Source organism: Octopus sinensis, linkage group LG1, assembly GCF_006345805.1.
Source record: "Octopus sinensis linkage group LG1, ASM634580v1, whole genome shotgun sequence".
Lineage (NCBI taxonomy): Eukaryota > Metazoa > Mollusca > Cephalopoda > Octopoda > Octopodidae > Octopus > Octopus sinensis.
In genome coordinates this window covers 14,682,094-14,704,352 of record NC_042997.1, presented here as the reverse complement: position 1 = coordinate 14,704,352, position 22,259 = coordinate 14,682,094, and the positions used below count along the sequence as shown (strand labels likewise).

General features: G+C 35.1%; 1 protein-coding gene across 8 annotated transcripts in view; it reads left to right on the top strand.

Annotated features, from left to right (window-relative positions):
- Positions 1-22,259, top strand: part of LOC115214562 (solute carrier family 66 member 2-like) — a 221,412-nt gene that overhangs the window by 142,874 nt on the left and 56,279 nt on the right. For 6 of the 8 annotated variants that reach the window (XM_029783755.2, XM_029783751.2, XM_029783750.2 and 3 more), the window contains 2 exons: positions 7,878-8,094; positions 15,539-16,065. In XM_029783755.2, coding sequence (XP_029639615.1) covers positions 7,878-8,094; positions 15,539-15,728 — 407 coding nt within the window. In that variant the 3' untranslated portion in view covers positions 15,729-16,065. Of the gene's footprint in view, positions 1-7,877; positions 8,095-15,538; positions 16,066-22,259 lie in introns of those variants that run through there. The other 2 variants (XM_029783754.2, XM_036509875.1) reach the window with 2 other exon arrangements.

Genomic DNA, 22,259 nt, shown 5'->3' with positions numbered 1-22,259 from the left:
ATAGCTTCCTAATCTATTTATCTTTACCCCTTTTCATAACTCATGAAACTAAATATGAATATTTTAATACCAATTGTAGGATTTATGTGTGGTATTTACATTAACACTTTGAAATACACTTGCAGTTGGTATTAGACATTATAAGCACAATCTGAGTCTGGAAACAGAAATAGGCCCACTGACAGGACTCAGGCCATGTGTCTATCGATTATATTACAGAACATCCCATACTACTCCATTTGGAATTAGGGACTAGAAATTGTTTTGCTATTATTGCATTACAAGTGATAGATATATTTAAGTAGTGCCAGCAGATATTTTTCTCTTTTCTGTCTCAAATTAGTGCTTATAGTGTGTATTTTCATTTACATTAAAATCTGTGTGATCAATTTTACGTATTTGTATTTATTAACTAAACATCCTTTTCCATTTACTAATTTCTTTTTATCCTCAAAGACCTTAATATTTGATTCTAAGAGATGAACATGAAAGCAATTATCGTTTTTTTTAAAGAATTTTCAATTTAAAATTTATTTAATTAAATGTATTTTTTCTTGACCAGCTTCATTGTCATTTTTATTAGATATTTTAACATATTTTTTTCTCTTTAATTCAAAATATTTGTAATTATATATTTAAAGCTAAAATTAGCATATTTTTGCAAAATTGCTTAAAACATGTTGCTTATATTAATATAAATAAGGACATGTATATGTTTGTGTTTAATATATATATATATATACTTTTTTATGTACATTCCTTTATGTACACTGATTTGTTCTGCTTTTTATATTTAACCCTACAGTCTCTTATGTGGTGGTTTAATAAAGTATGTGATTGAGTATTATCTGCTAATTGATATTTGATTTAGATGTATTTCTCCATTTTCTCATCTTGTATATATATATATATATATATATATATATATATATATTGAATGTTAGTTGATAATGCAATTCTTAAATGGTGAACTGCTTTTATGAATCATATTGAGATGTGATTGTGAATTATTTAAAAGTCTTTTAGATTATGCTTTGTTAAATATGTAAAATATTTGGGAAAGCTATCAATGAGAAACAACAATTTAGACTTCACTTCAAATTACTGTAATCCAAACCTTTTTGACATGGTATTGAAAAATATTGATGTTTTCTAAAAAAAAAAAATAAACAGTTTGTAAGTAATGATGAGCTGTATGTAGTGAGCAGAACCTTTAAAATTAAGATTTAAATTATTAGAATCTGCATTTGCCATTGCCAATCACTCTTCCACACAACCCCGACATTTCCTTATTTTCTTCCTTCCATACATTCTTTCCACCCTCCCACCCATTCTGGTCTGTTTTATGTCATTGCTGTCTCACCTCCTTACAAATAATCATTCCTGGCCTTTCTCTCTGTATTGTTCCCTTTACTTCATATTAATTTGAAATTTTGATTGAAGGCTTTAATTTAGTTCACTTCATAATATGAATTTTGTGTGTAGTTTTAACAGCAGAGGGAACAATATAGCCAAAATAGTTGCATGTATGAACAGAGAAAATGTTGAATTATGTGGTCTCCCTAATCTTGTCTTGTTAAGGACTATTTTACCTCTCTAACATTGGTGCCATAAGGAAATGCATCTAGTACTTTCTGTAAAGTGGTTTTTGTTAGGAAGAGTGCCCAGCCATAGAAACTAAGCCATGTACTGTTTATGAGTACCCAAACTTTGGAAGCAGTAGCCTCCAATGAAAGATGACTTGGTCTGTGAAGACCTGCCTCACCCATGCCAGCATGGAAGCAGTTGTAAAAATGATGATGAAGGTGGTGGTGGTGGCTTGTATTTGATGTTGTTAAATATCATCACAGTATCGAATATTGGTGGAAGTTCTAATTAATGTAGGTGCTGTGTTTGGGTAATGTGTTTGATGCAGATCATTGAAAACTTCAAAGACTTTAGTTTCTGCTCTTGATTAGTTTTTGTGAGCAGAACAAGAGAATAAGGAGGAATAAATAGATAGTGGACATTGATATATCTGCCTATGATTATTTTATGGTATAGAAAGCTTTGGATTATGACTAAGATTGTTAGCAATAAAGTATAGATGAAGAAAAATTTAGAAAGATATTTAGGGAACAGAAAAGGTTAGTCAATTGTTGGATGAGAATCTGTCAGCAGAGAAACTGCATCTATGTGATTTTCTTAGCTTTGAGAATTAAACATATGGCTGAACCTTCATATTTGTAAGATATATATGTATATATATATATATATATATATATATATATATATATATATGTATGTATGTATACTACTAATATAGGATAACATTTTTTTCAGAAAATATTTCATCAAAAGTGGCAGCATATTAAAATACCTTTAAAGGTTAAAATTATAAACAACTTATAAACAAGAGCAAAAGTAAAATGATTTCTATGCCAATATGCTGAGAACAGACTTTAGATTGTCAATTTCCACATTTCAGTATACATTCACTATAAATACACGTCCTGCTGAAATCAAGGAAAGCAAGCCAACAGAAATTTTTTAAAAAGTTCGTTATTGCTATATTGAATCAATTTCGGGATAAATCCTATGGATTCTTCCCTCTTCAGTAGAAGATACGATAAGAAATAAATGAAATACTTACACGCACTCATGGAAAAACACATAAGAGTCATGTGTACACATAAGTACCCCAGTTATATCTACATGTAAAATCCTTTAGCCAGTATTTCATTTATTTCTTATCATCTAATAATAATAATAATAATAATAATAATAATAATAATAGTAATAATAATAATAACAACAACAACAACAACATCAAAAAATACCTTAGGAATGAGAACCCAGGTTCGAAATTTCCCCAAGACACCTGAAGAAGGCTGGAGGGTATATCAGCTGAAACGTTGTGTTAACAACAAACAATATGAGGACAAATATCCATCAAATGTAAATAATGTAGAACATGTGATGTTGTTTAACCCTAGGTCAGCCATGGTTAACCCTTTTGCTACCATATTTCTCTTGATATTACACTACCTTCATTTAAATTAATTTTAAAAATAAGGAAGAATTTAATGAAATATCTTGGATATTATTAAGTTAATTTTTTAATGTTTACCACATAAAATAATATGAAATTTTGATGAAAGGTTTTAATTTAGAGTACTTTAAAATATGAAGTTTGTATCATAGAACCAGCAGCTCAAAGAGCCTGTCATGGTAATGGTTAAGTGGATATGTGAATCTGATAAGTAGGCAGAAGTGTGATCAGAGAGAGATTTAGCTGCTATTTATAGCAAGTTGAGTGATCACATAAAGTCTTCCTTATTTTCTTTAGGTGTGTAGAGCAATTAAGAATAAAGGAAATAGACTGGAGAAATTTGTTTCAGTAAAGGAGAGGACATGAGGTTTGAGTGTTCACAGTTAATATTTAGAATATTAATAAAATAGTAATTTAGAATATGATGGCCAATTTAGAAGGAGAGTATGTTTCCAGTGAATAGTTTATATATATATATTATCATCATATATATATATATATATATATAACATAATATAATATAATATAATGTAATGTAATATAATCTAATATAACCCTATTCATGGTATTCTTTATTATCATGCCTGTTTAGAAAGAACTTACACTCAGAATTCATACACATGTCCAAACTTGCAGAATTATTCAATTTCTGTTATTATATAACAAAAACAGACATAAAAAGATGTTTAATAAAAACCATTTTTTTGTTATTGAGATGTATTGGCAAACCAATAAAGTTTGTAGAAAACATCAATAAGTAACTCGGGATACTTTATTTTTTCCCTTTGTCATTAAATATATAAATAAAAACCTTTTCTTAGGTATTCCTATACAACAAAAACCAATATAACTTGTCTCAGTGTTACTGATTTTTGGTGAAATGTTTTGTTGCTGATATCATTGTTGATGTCATTACCAGCCCATCTCCTTGAGTGATTATGAAAATGATGGGAAATGTCTGGTGTCTAGTCTTATGTTATATAGATGGTACCAATGTTAAATCTCCCTCGTGTTTTATCTCATATAAAGCATCCAAAGAGGTTCTTGAAAGCATTTTTACTTAATTCAATCCTTTCATATGCTATTAATTCTTCATCTTATTGTTGAGGTCTTTCCTCCATCCTCTTCAACGTACTCCTCATTATCATCATCATTGTCTTCAGCACCATTAATATCAAAACTTCACTCATTGTAATGGTTATCAGTCTATTTTTTTTTTAATGTGTTAGAACTGCTTCACCTTCATCTGTACCTATCTTACCACATATCTAAGCACATTGATTTTCTTTTGATTAGATTTGTCTTATCTCCAGCCTGCTTCAGCTGATCTCAACCATAACAATTATATATCTCATCACAGTAATTGTTTATTCAAACAGTTTGTGTCACCTACTTTCAACATTGCTGTGGCAATGTGTTCAGATTTGTTGGCTCAAGCTGTAGGAATTGGGGAATCTACATGCATTAGTTTTAACCCTTTAGAATTCAGATTATTTTATGAAATCTAATGTATAATTATTCATATCATTTTAAACTGATTGTACATTATGTTTTAGCTTTGAGATTTCAATGATGTAATCATCTATTTTTGGAATGACATTGTAGGGGAGGTGTGAGCGGTCAGCTCTAGCCAGTGTGAACACAAAACAGGTAGAATATTTGAGTTAGATATGGCTGGTTTAAATGCTAAAGGGTTATTGTTTCTGGCACCCATCTACTTTCTGACCCTGCTTGTCCAAATTTATTTCTTAGATATTAAAAAGTGAGATAAAGTGTCAACAGAAACTGTTAAATCATGAACTCTGGACTGCTTTTTAGTGATACCATGAACCAAAGGAAAGTACAGTTTACATGTGCTGGATTCCTTGTTTCCAGTAGCAAATAACTTTGAGTAATTCACAATGATTTGTTACCTTTGTCAGAGGCACAGTGGCTGTTGGGCTTTACTTGATTACTGACCACATGATCCTGACTTTAAACCTTACTACAATTATTGTGTTGTGCCTTTCCATAAGATACTTAATATTTGTACTCGACATGAAGTTAGTTTCACTGTTGTTGTTAAGCAACAAGACGGGTAAGGGTGATTAGGTGATGGTCTAGGGCTTAGGGGCGGGAGACCCCAGATCTTGGAAAAAAAACAAAAAAACTTTGGTCGTCTTGTTGTAGTCGAGGGCTCTTCGTTGACGCCCGACACCACTAGGAGGTAGCCCTTGAAGTCGCTGGAAATGGAGATCTCCAGGTCCAAATTCTTGAACAGCTAGTTTCACTGTTGTGAGATGAGGACTAGTGGAAACATCTAGCTGTAAAAGTGATTGCTCCAACAGCAAGAAAAGCCAACCTCAGTCATCAAACATGATAAACAACATATAAAAAAACAGCTCACCCACCTTCCAATATCAAATTTAAATCTTTCACAGGAATTTTGGAGAAATACAAGATTGGAATGACCTTTAGACCAGACAGTCTGTTTCTCTAAAAAGTTGTATGTCACCTACTCGTGACCTGTGATCTTAGCATGGTTTCATATCATCACTATCATTATCATTTAACATCTGTTTTCCATGCTGGCATGGGTTAGACAGTTTGATAGGAGCTGGCAAGATAAGGAGCTGCACTGGGTTCCATGCTCTGTTTTGGCTTGGTTTCTATAGTTGAATGCCCTTTCTAATGCCAAGCACTCTGTGGCACCAGCACCAGTGCTTTCTAGGTGGCACCATCACCTGTGCGTTTTGCATGGCATCATCATCAGTGCTTTTTACGCAGCACCATCACCAGCGCTTATTCATATGACGCCATCACCACTGTTTTTTACATGACAGCATCCACCAGTGCTTTTCACTTGGCACCATTACCCATGCTTCTTGGGTGTTGGAGGATGAAATGTGGGAGGGAGCAGAAGGTTGACAGCCAAAACCTCCCATGAACAAAAAGTGTTATTTAAAAACAAAGAAAGAAAATTCATTAAAATAACAACAAAAAAAAAGGGATGAGGAATAAAAAGAAGTTATGTTGCATTTTACTTATTTAAGATTCAACATTATGCGAAAGTAAAATTGATGGAAATAAATATTTTTGTTAATATTTTATTTTAAATCATATAATCATAATCATATTTTTCTTTAATAATATTTACTTCCTTTTATGATCTGAGTTCCAATTCTAGTGAGGCTTGCTTTGCCAGTGATCCTTTGATGGTCAATGGAATAAAGTACCCAGTTACATACAAGCATGTCTGTGTGGTTAAGAAACTCTTGGCAACAACATGATTTTGGGCTCAATCCCACTGCACGACACATTTGGCAAGAATCTTCTATTATAGCCTTCGGCTGACTCAAGCCTTGTGAGGGAATTTGGTAGATGGAAACTATGTGGAAGCTCATTGTGTGTGTGTGTGTGTGTATATATATATGTATGTGTATGTATGTATGTGTATATATATATATATATATATATATACACACATATGTATTTATGTGTGTGTTTGTGTATGTGCACATGTATGCATGTATGTGATTCTCTCCCACCCCATAACACAGCTTCACAAACAGTGCTGGTTTGTTGACATCATGTTACTTAGCAGTTTGGCAAAAGAGGCTGACAGAATAAGGCTTAAAAATAAGTACTTGGGTTGATTTCTTTGACTAAATCCTTCAAGGTTGAGCCCCAGTATAGTATATGAAAGACAGTTAAATACTGTCATTGATTTCATTTATACACTTCCCTATAGAATATTTCAGGTTTTAGGCGCATGTACATAATCATTAGTTATATTTATCAATAAAAGAATGCAAGAAAAGACGGCGAGCTGGCAGAAACATTAGCACTCCAGGCAAAATGCTTAGCAGTATTTCATCCGCCTTTACGTTCTGAGTTCAAATTCCGCCGAGGTTAACTTTGACTTTCATCCTTTTGGGGTTGATAAATTAAGTACCTATTTCTTTATTACCCACAAGGGGCTAAACATAGAGGGGACAAACATGGACAGACATAGGTATTAAGTCGATTATATCGATCCCAGTGCTTAACTGGTACTTAATTTATCGACCCCGAAAGGATGAAAGGCAAAATCGACCTCGGCGGAATTTGAACTCACAACGTAACGGCAGCCGAAATACCGCTAAGCATTTCGCCCGACATACTAACGATTCTGCCAGCTCGCCGCCGATAAATTAAGTACCAGTTGCATACTGGGGTTGATCTAATCAACTGGTCCCCTGCCCCCCAAAAAATGTCAGGCCTTGTGCCTAGAGTAGAAAAGAATAAAAGAATGTAAGAAACTAACAATTTACATTTGTTTAATTTAAGGAATTTAATTTATCTTTTATCTTTTACTTGTTTTGGTCAATCACTGAGGCCATGCTGGGGCACTGGCTTGCAGGGTTTAGTTGAACAAGTCAACTCCAGTACATATTCTTTAAAGTCTGGTACTTATCCAGTCGGTCTCATTCGCCAAACTGCCAAGTTACCAGAATGTAATTAAACTAACACCAATTGGTTTAATTGGTGGTGGAACAGATACACACACACACACGATGGGCTTCCACAGAGTTTTCCTCTGTCAGATATAGGATGGAATGGGGTTATGGCAAAATACACTTGCCCAAGGTGCTGTGCAGTGGGACTGAACCCAAAACCATATTGCAAAGTGAGTTTCTTAACCACACATGGTTAGGACTTCTTAACTACACAGTTATGCCTACAAATAAAATAATTTGATTATTTTTTAATGAATTCTATTTGTTTTTAATGTATTCCTTAATGCAACTATAAAACGTTCCTATTTATATATGCTTTTTATTTTTCAAAATTTTTATTCTGTTTCAATTTTCTATTTTCATTTTAGATTTTGATACACGTTATTTCTGGAAGTGGACAGACTTTGCTAGTTATCTACAGTTTTTAATTTTCTTTGTGGCCTTTCTCACTTTGATGAACTTCTTATTCCTTGAAAGTACTTTCTATGTTGAAACAGTTGGATTTTTGGCTGTGTTTGCTGAGGCTTGTTTAGGTGTGCCCCAGTTTTATAAAAATTTTCAGAATAAGTCTACTGTTGGAATGAGGTAAGTGTCACATTATATAAAATCAGCTGTGTGCATTGGGGTTTGTATATGTGAATGTGTGTGTGTTAGTAACTCTAAAAAGAAGGGTGAGTGGAAAAAAGTGTAAGGGACACTTATCAGCTGTGTGCATTGGGGTTTGTGTGTGTGTGTGTGTGTGTGTGTGTTAGTAACTCTAAAAAGAAGGGTGAGTGGAAGAAAGTGTAAGGGACACTTAGAGAAAGAGAGAGAGAGGAGGAGTGAAAAAAAGGAAGAGTGAGAGAGAGAGAGAGAAAGAAAGAGGTAGTGAGTGTGCAGAAAGTGATGGTGACAGCAGCATATACTACAGGGTGGGGGAGGGAGAGAGAGAGAGATATGCTGCTATTATCAAAGCCTTCAGCAGACACCTATTGCATCACATGACCAAATGACTGTCAAGTGACCAACAGACAAAAGTAGAAAACAATGTAGTTTTGTTTGTCTGTTACTTATGTTTTTATTTTATATCATTTTGATAATTTCTTATAGTAGTTGTGCAGTGAAATGATTTAAGAAAAACATTGGGTATGGCAAATTAAATAGTTTTGTTTTATTGTTGATTAGCATGTGAAATGACCTCCAAAATATTTTTTTTTCAAAATATAGTTATTTTATAAGTTTTGGAGACTGTGATTTGTTGAAGTCACTTAAAAAAATTGAACAAAAAGATTAGCTACACTATTTTAAATTACAATGTAGAAAGAGAATCTCTCCAGAAAATTCTGATGTAAAAATCTAAAAACAATTTGAAAAGAAAAAAAAAATAGCATAGCAGTAGAAATTTAGAAAGATGGTGAAGAGGTATCTGTATCAGTGCTAAAAAAATATGGAATACAAATTTATATTTTCATCACATTGACAGAAGAAAAAAAATTTAATGGGCACCAGCATGGCTGTATGATTAAGAAGCTTGTGTTGTGTTGTAATCACAGGGTTTTTGGGTTCAGTTCTATTGCATAGCACCCTGGGCAAATGTCTTCTACTACAACCCCAGGCTGCCAGTCCAATGCTTTGTGAGTAATTTTGTTTTACAGGAATTATGTGGAAGCTTGTTGTATGTGTGTGTATCGCCTGGCCCCGTGCCGGTGACACGTAAAAGCACCATCCGTTCGTGGCCGTTTGCCAGCTCTGTCTGGCACCTGTGTGGGTGGCACGTAAAAAGCACCCACTACACTCACGGAGTGGTTGGCGTTAGGAAGGGCATCCAGCCGTAGAAACACTGCCAGATCTGACTGGGCCTGACGAAGCCTTCCAGCTTCACAGACCCCAGTTGAACCGTCCAACCCATGCTAGCATGGAAAGCGGACGCTAAATGATGATGATGATGATGATATATACATACATACATATATATATATATATACACATACATACATACATATATATATATATATACATACATATATATATATATATATGTCTGTGTGTGTGTCTGTGGGTGGGTTGTGTGTGTGTGTACGTGTCCCTTTCACCTGCTTGACAACAAATTTTGGAATAATTATCTCCCTGTAAATTAGGGGTCCAGTAAATGAGTCTGAAAAAATAAGTACTGGGGTCAATTTGTTCATCTAAAATGCTTTCAGGTGCTGCTCCAGCTTGGCCACAGTCTAATGACTGAAACAAGTAAAAGAGTATCCATTTTCAATATTAGCATGGGTTAGATGTTTCGACAAGATCCAACAAGCCAGTGGACTGCATCAAGTTATAATATCTGCTTTACCATGGTTTCTACAGCTGGGTACTGTCTGTTCCTAAGGCCAACCACTTTACAGAGTGTTGTGGGTGCTTCTTTTTTTTTTTTTTTGATAGCACTGGTACTAGTGAGGTCACCAACTAACTCACAAAACAGCTGCTTGACTGAGTGGGGAAGTAGTAGAGACTGAAGTAGCTTAATGCCAGGTGCTGAGATTCTGGCACGTAAAAAGCACCCACTACACTCACGGAGTGGTTGGCGTTAGGAAGGGCATCCAGCCGTAGAAACACTGCCAGATCAGACTGGGCCTGACGCAGCCTTCTGGCTTCACAGACCCCAGTTGAACCGTCCAACCCATGCTAGCATGGAAAGTGGACGCTAAATGATGATGATGATAGAGGGACAGAAACAAGTGTTTTGCTGTTGAGGAGAAGTGTGGTTATCCCAGTTGGAGGGTGAGATAGTGATGTGTTGATGTTTCAATACATTATGTTAAGGTACATGAAGGTGGTGATTATTAGAGAGAAAAAGGCAGAAGATAAGAAAGGTGGATGGGTAAGTTTGGGAAAGTGTAAAAGGAAAGTGATGGATGGTTGGAGATGCAGATAGGGGTAGGAGTTGCTGTGTGGTAAGTAGCTTGCTTACCAACCACATGGTTCTGGGTTCAGTCCCACTGCGTGGAACCTTGGGAAAGTGTCTTCTACTATAGCCTCGGGCTGACCAAAGCCTTGTGAGTGGATTTGGTAGACGGAAACTGAAAGAAGCCTGTCATATATATGTATATATATGTGTGTGTCTGTGTGTATATGTTTGTGTGTCTGTGTTTGACCCCTCCCCCCCCCAACATCACTTGACAACTGATGCTGGTGTGTTTACATCCCCGTAACTTAACGGTTTGGCTAAGAAGAGACCAATAGAATAAGTCCTGGGGTCGATTTGCTCGACTAAAAGTCGGTGCTCCAGCATGGCCACAGTCAAATGACTGAAACAAGTAAAAGAGTAAACAAGAGTGGAAGTGTTGGCAATGGTGAATATCAGTTTGCTAGAGGTGAAGCAAATGAGAGCGGGTCAGGGAAGACAAGGTGTTAAGAGGCAGTGCAATAAGATTTGAGAGTAGCAGTATACAGGGAGATGATGTGAAGTGTATGGGGGAGGGAAGAAGGATGCACAGTGACAGATAGAGGTCAGAAGTATATAAGGGTAAATATAATGAGTGATGCATGAGTGGGGTCCATCACTGGCAAATATGAGAGGGTGTTGAGCAGTAGAAAGATGTAACTCAAGAGAAAGGAGTGTTTAATTAAGGTGGCGAGCTGGCAGAAATGTTAGCATGCCAGGTGAAATGCTTAGCGGTATTTCGTCTGCATTACATTCTGAGTTCAAATTTCGCCAAGGTCAACTTTGCCTTTCATCCTTTCCAGGTTGATAAATTAAGTACCAGTTACGCACTGGGGTCGATGTAATCAACTTAATCCCATTGTCTGTCCTTGTTTGTCCCCTCTATGTTTAGCCCCTTGTGGGCAATAAAGAAATAAGAAAGGAGTGTTTAATGGAAAATAAAGTGGGAAGGAGTGATATTAAGAATGAGGGTTAGGTAACAAAAGGAAATGGTTCCAAGGTGAGGATAACTGGCAACTCAGAAGAGATGAAATATTTGCACTTCTACATATTATCAAAGCAGCTGATTAGAAAGAAGAGCATGGTGAAGACTTGATGAGACAGTCTGGGTGTGGGACCACAGACATAAACATAATGCTTTTAGGGCAGTGGTTCCCAAATTTTTTCAGTTTGCCGCCCCCTTGGCACGCAGACCACATCCCCAGTACCCCCCTCCCCCAAAATACTTACTACTTTAAACATAGACTACTTTCTGCAGCAAATTCAAAACAACTGTATTTCACAAATAAAAGTTAACATAATTAATCCATTATTTTGGGTTTTTGCAACATTTATTGCATCATTTCAGCCACCCCATTATCACCCTTCTTTTCTTCAACATCCTTCTGAGTCTTTCCACTGCTCCCAGGGGGCAGTACCACCCACTTTGGGAACCACTGCTTTAGGGCTTCACTTTTACTGAGACAAATAGGTCTTCTCAAGAACAGTGAATCATCAATCATTGCAGTCCTTTGTCATCTCCTCTGTAAGGTTCTACATCCTGAAGTCTTATTTTCACTACTTCCTCAGACTCCCTTTTCAACACGTTCCATCCACATCTAGCAACCAGCCATCTTTAGCCTAAAGATGGTTATCCAAAAAAACGTAAAGAGCAGGTTGAAGAATTATTTATTCTTTTTGTTGACCATAAAAAAATAAAATAAAAAACATATGGCAAAGTTATTTATTAAGAATTATGGTCAATGATAGCAGAAATGGGATTTCCCCAACATTTTATAAAACCTTTAAAATGTTCTATTCTCAGAAAACAGTAACTGTCAACTAAGGTGGATCTCAATGAGTGATTTGAGTGGTGGGTATGACAAGGATGCATCCTCTCTCCATTCTCTTTAGCATCTGCAAGGCAAGATATCTTAGTGTTTGATGGTACAGTTAAAATCAGTGAAAGAGCAGTTACTAATACTGTACTCATTGCTAGTAGCTTAAAAGAATTGAGGATTTTGATAAAGAAAATAAAAGGAAAAAAGTGAGAAATATGATTTCTTCGTTAATTTTGACAAAACTGAATCATTGATTATTTTGACAACATATGATCAGGATTGATATAACAACTAATAATCAAACTGTCAAAGTGGTGTATGAGTTTGGCTATCTTTGAGTTTTATTATAAATCAATGCCATGAGAGCAAAAGAGATAAAAGAGCAATTGCCAGATCAAAATCTGCTGTTATCTCTTCAAACCACATTTGCAAAAATTCATCAATACAAAAAAAATAAATAAATAAATAAATAATAAATTGCTGCATATTTTGCTATTTCCAATATCAACATATGGACTTGAATACTGGATTTTTAAACAGCTGATAGAGAAAAGATGGAGAATTTCCATGTTTGGTATTATATAAGAATACTAAGCTTGACTGGACCAGACTAGAGTTAAGTGGAACTTTGTAAGAGAACTAGACTTGCTAAAAGTTAGGTTTTTGAGATATGTCATAAAGGTAGATGGTCTTCAAAAATAGTTGGTTACTGAAAAGGCCAAGTGGAAGACTTCATCATCATCATCATCATCATCATCATCGTTTAACATCTGCCTTCCATGCTGGCATGGGTTGGACAGTCTGACAGGGGCTGGCCTGGCAGGAGCCTGCACTAAACTTCTGTGTCTGTTTTGGCATGGTTTTTACACCTGGATGCCCTTCCAAATGCCAACCACTTTACAGTGTGGAGAGGATGCTTTTTGCATGGCACCAACACTGGCAGGGTTATTAAGTAACTTGCATGACAAAGATCCTTTGAGAGGAGAGGGGGGCACTGAAGGAGGCGATCTTGTGTCAGATGATGAAAGGTTTAAGTGTGATGGAGAGACAGAAACAGGTGACTTGCTGTAGAGGAGGTACACAGTTACCTGGCCAGAGAGAGAGAGAGAGAGAGAGATCAAGAATGAGGACAGAAACAGGTGTGCTTCTGTAAAAGGAGAAACATGGTTATCCAGCCTGAGGGAAGAGCAAGAGAGAGAGAGATAGCAAGAGTGCAAGAGAGAGCAGGAGAGAGATGGTGATGAAATTCTGGGGCATACTCACAAGGAATGGGGATCAGAATATAAATAGGATGGTTGAATAAAATAAAAGAGAAATAGATGGTGGCAAGTGCCAGGGCATACCCTCAAGGTATGGAGGTTATAATATAAATGGTAGGGTATTGGCAATGAACCATAAGGGTCAAAAAATGAAATGAAATTAAAAGCATCTTAGAGTGGGAGCAACATCAACACTTCTGCTGTGGAGGATGGGTCCATTTGAGTATGGCAAAGCACCAGATATCGTAGTCCTTTGTCATCTCCTCTGTAAGTTTCAGTGTCATAAGGCCGTCCTTCAATACATTCTAATATTGATATATGAGAAATTATTTAAAAAAAAAATTGATAGGATTCAGCAATTTGCATCATGTCAAGATCTACTTCAAAGTTTTGACAATCTCAAATAGTTTCTTGTTTGCATCAAAGTGTTTGGTTTCTAATTCCTTTTCAGAGCCATAGAATGAATCAAACATTAAATATTTAACCTTCACAAAGACTGAATGTGTTTTACACTCAAGTACATTTTTTTTAATATTCTTGTTGAGTCTGAAGGAAATGGTGAAGAAACACTTTAAAAAAACTATAGGAGAAAGTGTTGTACAGTGAGATCAAACCTTGAACCTTGTGGTCACAAAGCAAACATTTTAACCACACAGCCATGCTCTTAAATGTCTAATTTTCATGCTGCTGACAACTAAGAATAATTTCATTTTCTAGTATTTCTTTTAATTATACCAACAAACCTACATATAAGTATGTTTAAAGACATCTGATAAGTATGTTTAAAGACATCTGACCAGTTGGCACAGACATGGCTGTATGGTAAGAAGCTTAAAGCAAAAACCTGTTGTGTGTGTGTTTGTGTATGTGTTTGAATGTGTGTGTGTTTGAATGCATGTGTGTGTGAGTTACTGTCTCCTTACCTTGACATAGCATGATATTGTAAAACAGTCTCGCCATCATGCAGGCAGTATCCTTTGTTTATAATCTCTTCTACACAACAATCATCCGATCCATGCAAACATGGAAAAATGGATGTTAAAACTACTGATTGTGACAGAGTCTGGATCAGTTAAAGAGCTTCAACTAATGAGAAACATATATACAAAGTTATCTCCCATGGACACTGATAACAACAATATTGACCACCAGCAAATATTGTTTCTCTTTTGCCAATATATCTGAATACACTTCAGCTCTTCATTGTCATAATAATTAAATATGCTTTTGCCCGCTTAACTCTCTAAATTTCTGCTGTTCCTGATAATAAATGCATGATATTGTAATGTTTTACTGGCATCTAAATATTTCTCAAGAGACACAGATACCATGTACAATAATATGATGGTAACAGCTGTAAGTTGTTAACTGTTGCATAATTGAAAATTTGTTTCCTGCTTGCCATCACAGCAGATATTACTCCAGTGTTATATCAAAAATAAATTCGGATTAGGAATATGTGTGTATATGTGTGTGTGTGTTCAGTGTCTTAATGTTTATCATTTTGCATATGAGCACACATAAAATACATGCTTGTAGGCAAGTGTGTAGAATCTATTATATACTCCACACTCTCTCTTTCTCTCTCTCTCTCTCTCTCTCATAGATAGATTGTTTTTGTTTATATTTTACACACACATAGACATAATGTAACCATATGTAAATATATATATATACACACACATATGTACATATATTTGCACTTATATATATGCATACATATTTATACATGCACAGCTGCATACATACGCACACACAATCATGCACACACACACACACACACACACACACATTCACACATGCACACACACACGCACACACATATATACACATGCATGCACATATATAAATATATTTGTGGTTCTGTATTATATTTTGATGGATGATAATTTGATATTACTTGTTATACAAACAAACACACACACACACACACACACCACACACACACACACACACACATACAAATCCACATATATACTTTGCCATGTTTTTCTTCTTGTCAATTTTTTTACATATTTTTTTCCTCTATTCTTTTTCAGTAAAAAAATGGTTGGTTTTTGGACTCTAGGAGATGTCTTCAAAACTGTATATTTTATTTTAAGAGCAGCGCCTGCTCAGTTTTGGATTTGTGGTGTCTTACAAATATCTATTGATTTGTCTATATTTGCACAGGTTTTATACTATGGGGGGTTTCAGGGCCGCATTATGTCCAAATCAGCGGTCAGCTAGCCCAGACAATCTGGAAATGACTGTGGTGGAAGAAGCAGAACAACAACCAGAGAGCTAAACATGGTTATATTAATTTCTGTAATTTCTTAAAATTGTTTGTTATTACTATGATTATTTTCATCATTATTATAATTATAATTATTATTATTATTATTATCGTTATTATTATCATGACTTGGTGCAATCTGACTGGCTTATGAAAGGTTGACATGCATTATCAACATGTAAGAATGAAAAGTATGATGTTATCAAATTATCTGTCAATCAATCTATCTCTGTGTCACTGTCTGTCTGTCTGTCTGTCTCTGTCTCTCTTTCTCCCTATATATATATATATATATATATATATATATATATATATTATGTATATGTATGTTTACATATCATTATCATCAACATTATTTTGTGTATAGAAAATGTGTGTATGAATATATGCATAACATATATATATATATATATATATATATATTATATATATATATATATATATATATATATACATGCATGCACACATGCAAATAGACTGATACGCACACTCAAAGGCATAAAGCTGTATATGTATATATATATATGTATATATATATATATATGTATGTATATATATATATATGTATGTATATATATATATGTATGTATATATATATATATATATATATATGTATGCATGTATATGTATGTATTGCACTTTGAAAAGCATGGGCAATATGGGGGAATGAATGACATTCTCTCAACTGTTTGAGGGCTGATGCAAGGGATTGCATATTTTATGACACTATATTTTGAATTTACAATATTACATTTACTAAGAAGAAAAGCAGATGAAGCCACTTAATTGATGACATGTAGAAGCATTTTTGGAAAGTCATCATGATGTTCAGTTTTTCTCATTATTATAGTGATTGATTTTGATGCAATTGATGGCACATAGTGAATTGATATGCAAGAATTATCTTTATACCTTCTATTCTCAAATTAGTAATACCAATAATTAAGTATGCGTGTGTCCATACACACACACACACACACACACACACATGTATCTGTTGCAATATTTTCTGTATCTGCCACTCTGACGATTGCAGTCTTAGGTAATAACCTATTTCCTTAATTCATGTGCGAAATGGATTGGTAAGATGGGCTATAATGAATATTTTATACTATAATTTATATATATATATATACACACACACAGACACATACTTATGTATGTATGTGTATGTATATATATATGTGTGTGTTCAGCAAAATTTAGATTCAGATGAATATGGTGTAGCATGGAACGATTGTACTACACTACCTTGGATATCCTTGTTGCTTATTTTAATTATATATATGTATATATATATATATATATATATGTATGTATGTATATCATATATATATATGTATGTATGTATATCATATATATATATATATATGTAGTTATAATGTGTGTGTGGGTGTATGTGTAAGTATATATATATATATATATTTTATACTATAATTTATATATATATACACAGAGACACATACTTATGTATGTATGTGTATGTATATGTATATATGTGTGTGTTCAGCAAAATTTAGATTCAGATGAATATGGTGTAGCATGAAACGATTGTACTACACTACCTTGGATATCCTTGCTGCTTATTTTAATTATATATATGTATATATATATATATATGTATGTATGTATATCATATACATATATATATAGTTATAAGTATGTGTGTGAGTGTATGTGTAAGTATATATATATATATATATATATATATATATATATGTCTGTGTGTTCAAACACTTGTCACTGGCCACTCTCAGTTATTTCTCTTGTCTCATATTTTTAAGAATTAAGCAAATTACATAGACCATAAATATGTCCTACTGTTTTTTTTCTATGTACAAGTCCCTTGACTACCGAAGATAAAATTGGACAGTTGTGCTGATGATGCCTATTGAAGCAAAAACACATGGCCACAACTGTCCTTTTCTCCAATGACATGACATTCTTGAGGAAATTCTTGATTCTTGAGATTATCTCCCCTTTTCATCTGGAGCTGGTTTTAATTACCATTTTAAAATTATGATACATTCTCAAGAGGTGGAAATAATTTCAAGAAATCAAAAATTTACCATGTATGGTATTTGATATATATGTATTTGTGTGTGTATGTGTGTGTGTGTGTGTACATATGCATATATATATATAGCGATATATATTTATGTATGTATATGTATATATATATATATATATATATATATATATATATGTGTATGTATATCCCCCTCTGTTCGGCATTCGCCATAATAGATCGCTTGCCACTACACATTTTTATTTTCTCTCCTTGTTTCTTTCTGTGTTCCTTTCTGTGGAAGAGCATAGGCTTGAAACATTAAAGACTTTTTCACTTCTTGAGCATTAAACTAATACATCTGTTTGTTGTCTACACCATCTGTCTTTGTCTTTTGTTTTTTTTTTGTGAATTCTCCCTATATGTATATATATATATATATCATTATCATCATCTTTTTACATCAGCCTTTCATGCTGGCTTGAGATGGACGAGTCAGTTCTTAGTGGTAGTACAATTCCCTTAGCCTAGTGTTCATAAGTGTCATTTAGCTTGCTTTCTATGACTGGATACCCTTCCTATTGTCAACCACTTTACAGAGTGTACTAGGTATCTTTTCTTATGTTACCAAAACAAGAGATTTTGAACTAAGGGACTTCATAATCTTATGTACGTTTTGCATATTTTCCAACTGGTTTTTAGTGTGTACTTGGTACATTTGTCACACTATCACTCAAGAGACTGTCTCATTCACCAGTCACTCTTGGTGGTGTGTAATTTGTTGGCTTTCCATTATGACACCAATACAAGAAGAAAGTCATGCCTTGTACATAGGGAAAGGTAGAGAGTATTCAGTGAGCTAAGACATGTTGGCCAAAGAGGGGAAATAGGAGATACAATAATGCCAGCAGTGATGCTAGAAGTGGGGGTAAGGGGAACAAGTGTTTAAGTATAGAGTCAACTCAATAATTTTGGGTCAGTAAATTTGCTCAAATTACCAAAGAGGGGAGTTATGATATCAGAAGGACTTGTATACCTGGCTGGATGATGGAATAGTGGTATGATGTAAGTGGCCAGGTTATTTGAGGAGGAGTTGTGTAGGGAGTTATTAGGAATAGGTGAACAAAAATAAGAGTGAGTGATAGAATAAGATAAGGATATGTGATGGGTGGCAAAACAAGTAGCCCTGAGGAAAGGAGAAAGTAACGAGGGTGAGAACGATAGCTAATCACAGAGGACCGTAGTTTGAGTGTATTGTGTACAGGTTGAGAGTGGACCATAACAATCTCTTTTATGTAGACCTAGTGGAGGGATGAGGTTGGATCAGTGCAGTTTCTTATACATTGATTTATTGAAGGATAGTGAGGGTGTTCAAAAGATGTAAGATATAAGCATGTATGTGTACAAACACACACACTCACACACACGCACACAATATAGTGCATGGTGATCAAGGATGGGTCATCAATGACAATTATGAGTGGAGAAGATGATGGTAAGAATGTTGATCTCCTTGTCATCTCTTCTGTGAAGCTCAGCATCCTAAGATCAGTCTTCAACATTTCATCCCATATGTTCCTGGGTCCCTCTTCCACAGATTCCATCTACTATAACAAATCACCTTTCTTTATAGAGCTGTCCCTCATCCATAAGTACCATATGCCCCATTTCAATGCAGTATTTTCTTTTGAACACCATATCTGACACCTCTTATGCTCATTTTGTTTTCTTTCAACACATTTATACTCTGTCATTCATTACATAAACATTACATATCCATTGGTACAAGCTATTTTAATTTCTTTCTTGTCTTCGCTGGTTCTCTGCATTCAGATCTCATGTCTCACTACCAAATAAGCATTGCAGTTCTTTAAATGTATATCAGCATGATTTAACATCTATTTTCCATGCTGGCATGGGTTAGATGGTTCAACAGGATCCATCAAATCAGAGGTCTGTGTATGAGGTCCATGTCTGCTTTGGCATGGTTTCTACAGCCGTATGCCCTTCCAAATACAAATCACTTTATAGAGTGAATTGGGTGCTTTTCTTTTCATGGCACCGCCACCACCACCACTGATGTCACCATGTAACATGCAAGATTAAGGCGCCCCTTGACTGAGTGGTTGTGGGGTAAGGAGGGAAGCAGCTTTAACGCTAAGTATTGAGCTGGTAAAGCATGGAAGAAGGGACAGGAACAAGATTCATACTGTAGAGGAGAAATATGGCTACTTCACATTATATAGGAGTGGGTGATAGTAATTGGAGTAGAACTGGAAAGAGAGTTAAAGATGGTGGTATTGATGTGTTAGAATGTGCCTTCAAGTTATAAGAAGGGGAGTAGAAGATTGGGGGACAGAGGATTAAGAATAGTGAGTTGGTAAAAATAGAGGTTGTAAGAGTGGATGGGTAAAGTGAAAGATATTGTGACATAGCTTCGGCATGAATGTATATTTATTATTTATCACATCATATAAATATATGCATAGATATCTCACGTCATGCCTATCACGTATAATATACACATAGTATATTTCTTTACTACCCACAAGGGCCTAAACATAGAGGGGACAAACCAAGACAGACAAACGGATTAAGCCGATTACATCGACCCCAGTACGAGACTGGTACTTTATTTATCGACCTCGAAAGGATGAAAGGCAAAGTCGGCCTCGGTGGAATTTGAACTCAGAGCGTAACGACAGACGAAATACCGCAAAGCATTTCGCCCAGCGTGCTACGTTTCTGCCAGCTCACCGCCTTTTATATGCACATAATATACACACATGCACACACACACACATGTGAATGTGTGCCTGATTATGTAATTATATGTAGTGCTCAGCTGCTTGCATGTTAATTTCATGAGTAAATTGTTTTGTTGTTCAGCTCAACTGGAACCCTTGTTGTAACCAACAGAATGCCAGTTATGTGTATGTTTGTGTCTCTATGGCTTGACATCACATGATAGTTATAAATGAGTGTCACGATCATACAACCAGTTTCCTTTGTTTCTCATTTTCCATGGAAACATATCTGGCTATGGAGAACTGTTAGAGGATTATTACCTTGAAGTGGGCATCGATGACAGGAAGGGCGTTTAGTTGTAGAAAATCTGCATCGTCAAATTCTGTCTGACTCAAGAGAACATGGATAGGTTGGACATTGAAACAATGATGATAATAATGACTCTATATTTGCAGATTCATAATATGTAATGCCTATGTTGTGTGTATGTGTGTGTGTGTATATATATATATATAATATATGTATATATGTGTGTGTGTGTGTTTGTATGTGTGTGTATATATATAGATATATATATATATATATAATATATATAATAAAAATTAGGGAATAAATCTCTAATTTAATATATATATATATATATATATATATATATATAGATATATATAATATTAGGATAATAAGGATTCTAGAAATTTTTTATTACCAATGTCCTAGCACAAAAAAGTTTAGTCAATAGACTATATATTATTCATATAAAATATCATGTACATTAAATGTGTTTTAATGTACACAATATTTTATATATATATATATATAAGGTATTTGGGTTAAATTTGACAGTTTGCATAAATGAAAATAAACACAATATCCCATCCAAAAGTAAAAGTATTTATAAAAAAAATATCAACTAGATTATGGCTGGGAGATGACAATTTACTCAAAGTAGCTACCCTCAGCTTCTACTACAGCCTCAAGGTGGCTCTGGAACCTGGTACATTTATTCCTCACTGTGTTCCTAGGGAGATCTTCAAATACTGCCTTGATCCCGGCCATCAGCTCAACCTCAGTTTTATAAGCAGAACAGTTGGTGTCTTTTTCAACAATGCCCTACACATAGTAATCCATGGGATTACACTCAGGGGAATTAGGAGGCTAGAAATTGGGGCTGGTAGAGTTATAGAAATTCTCCAACAACCACTTGTTACTCTTTCCAGAGGTATAGCAAGGAACTGAATCCTGCTGCTACACATATGGTCTTCTAGCAGCAACCATCTCCTGTCAGGGTTTGATCACAGTCTCTAGTAGTTTCACTTTGTTGTTTGTTTGTTCCTTCTCGAGCCATGCCTGGCTCATAAGGGCCGGTTTCCTGGTTTCCTTGGCGTATAGGTTCCCCACCTGGACAGGACGCCGGTCCGTCATAGGTGAGCTGCAAGATGCAGGAGGAAAGAGTGAGAGAAAGTTGTGGTGAAAGAGTCAGTAGAAGTTCTCCATTACCTTCTGCCGGAGGTGCGTGGAGTTTAGGTGTTTCGCTCATAAACACACACATCGCCTGGTCCGAGATCCGAACCCGCGATCCCTCGATCACGAGTCCGCTGCTCTAACAACTAGGCCATGTGCCTCCACAGTTTCACTTAGCCATCTGAATTGAGCCTAAGACTCTGTTGAAAGATGTAGGGCACTATGATGTTACCCTCACTAGAGACACATACCTGCTGTGTCCCTTCTT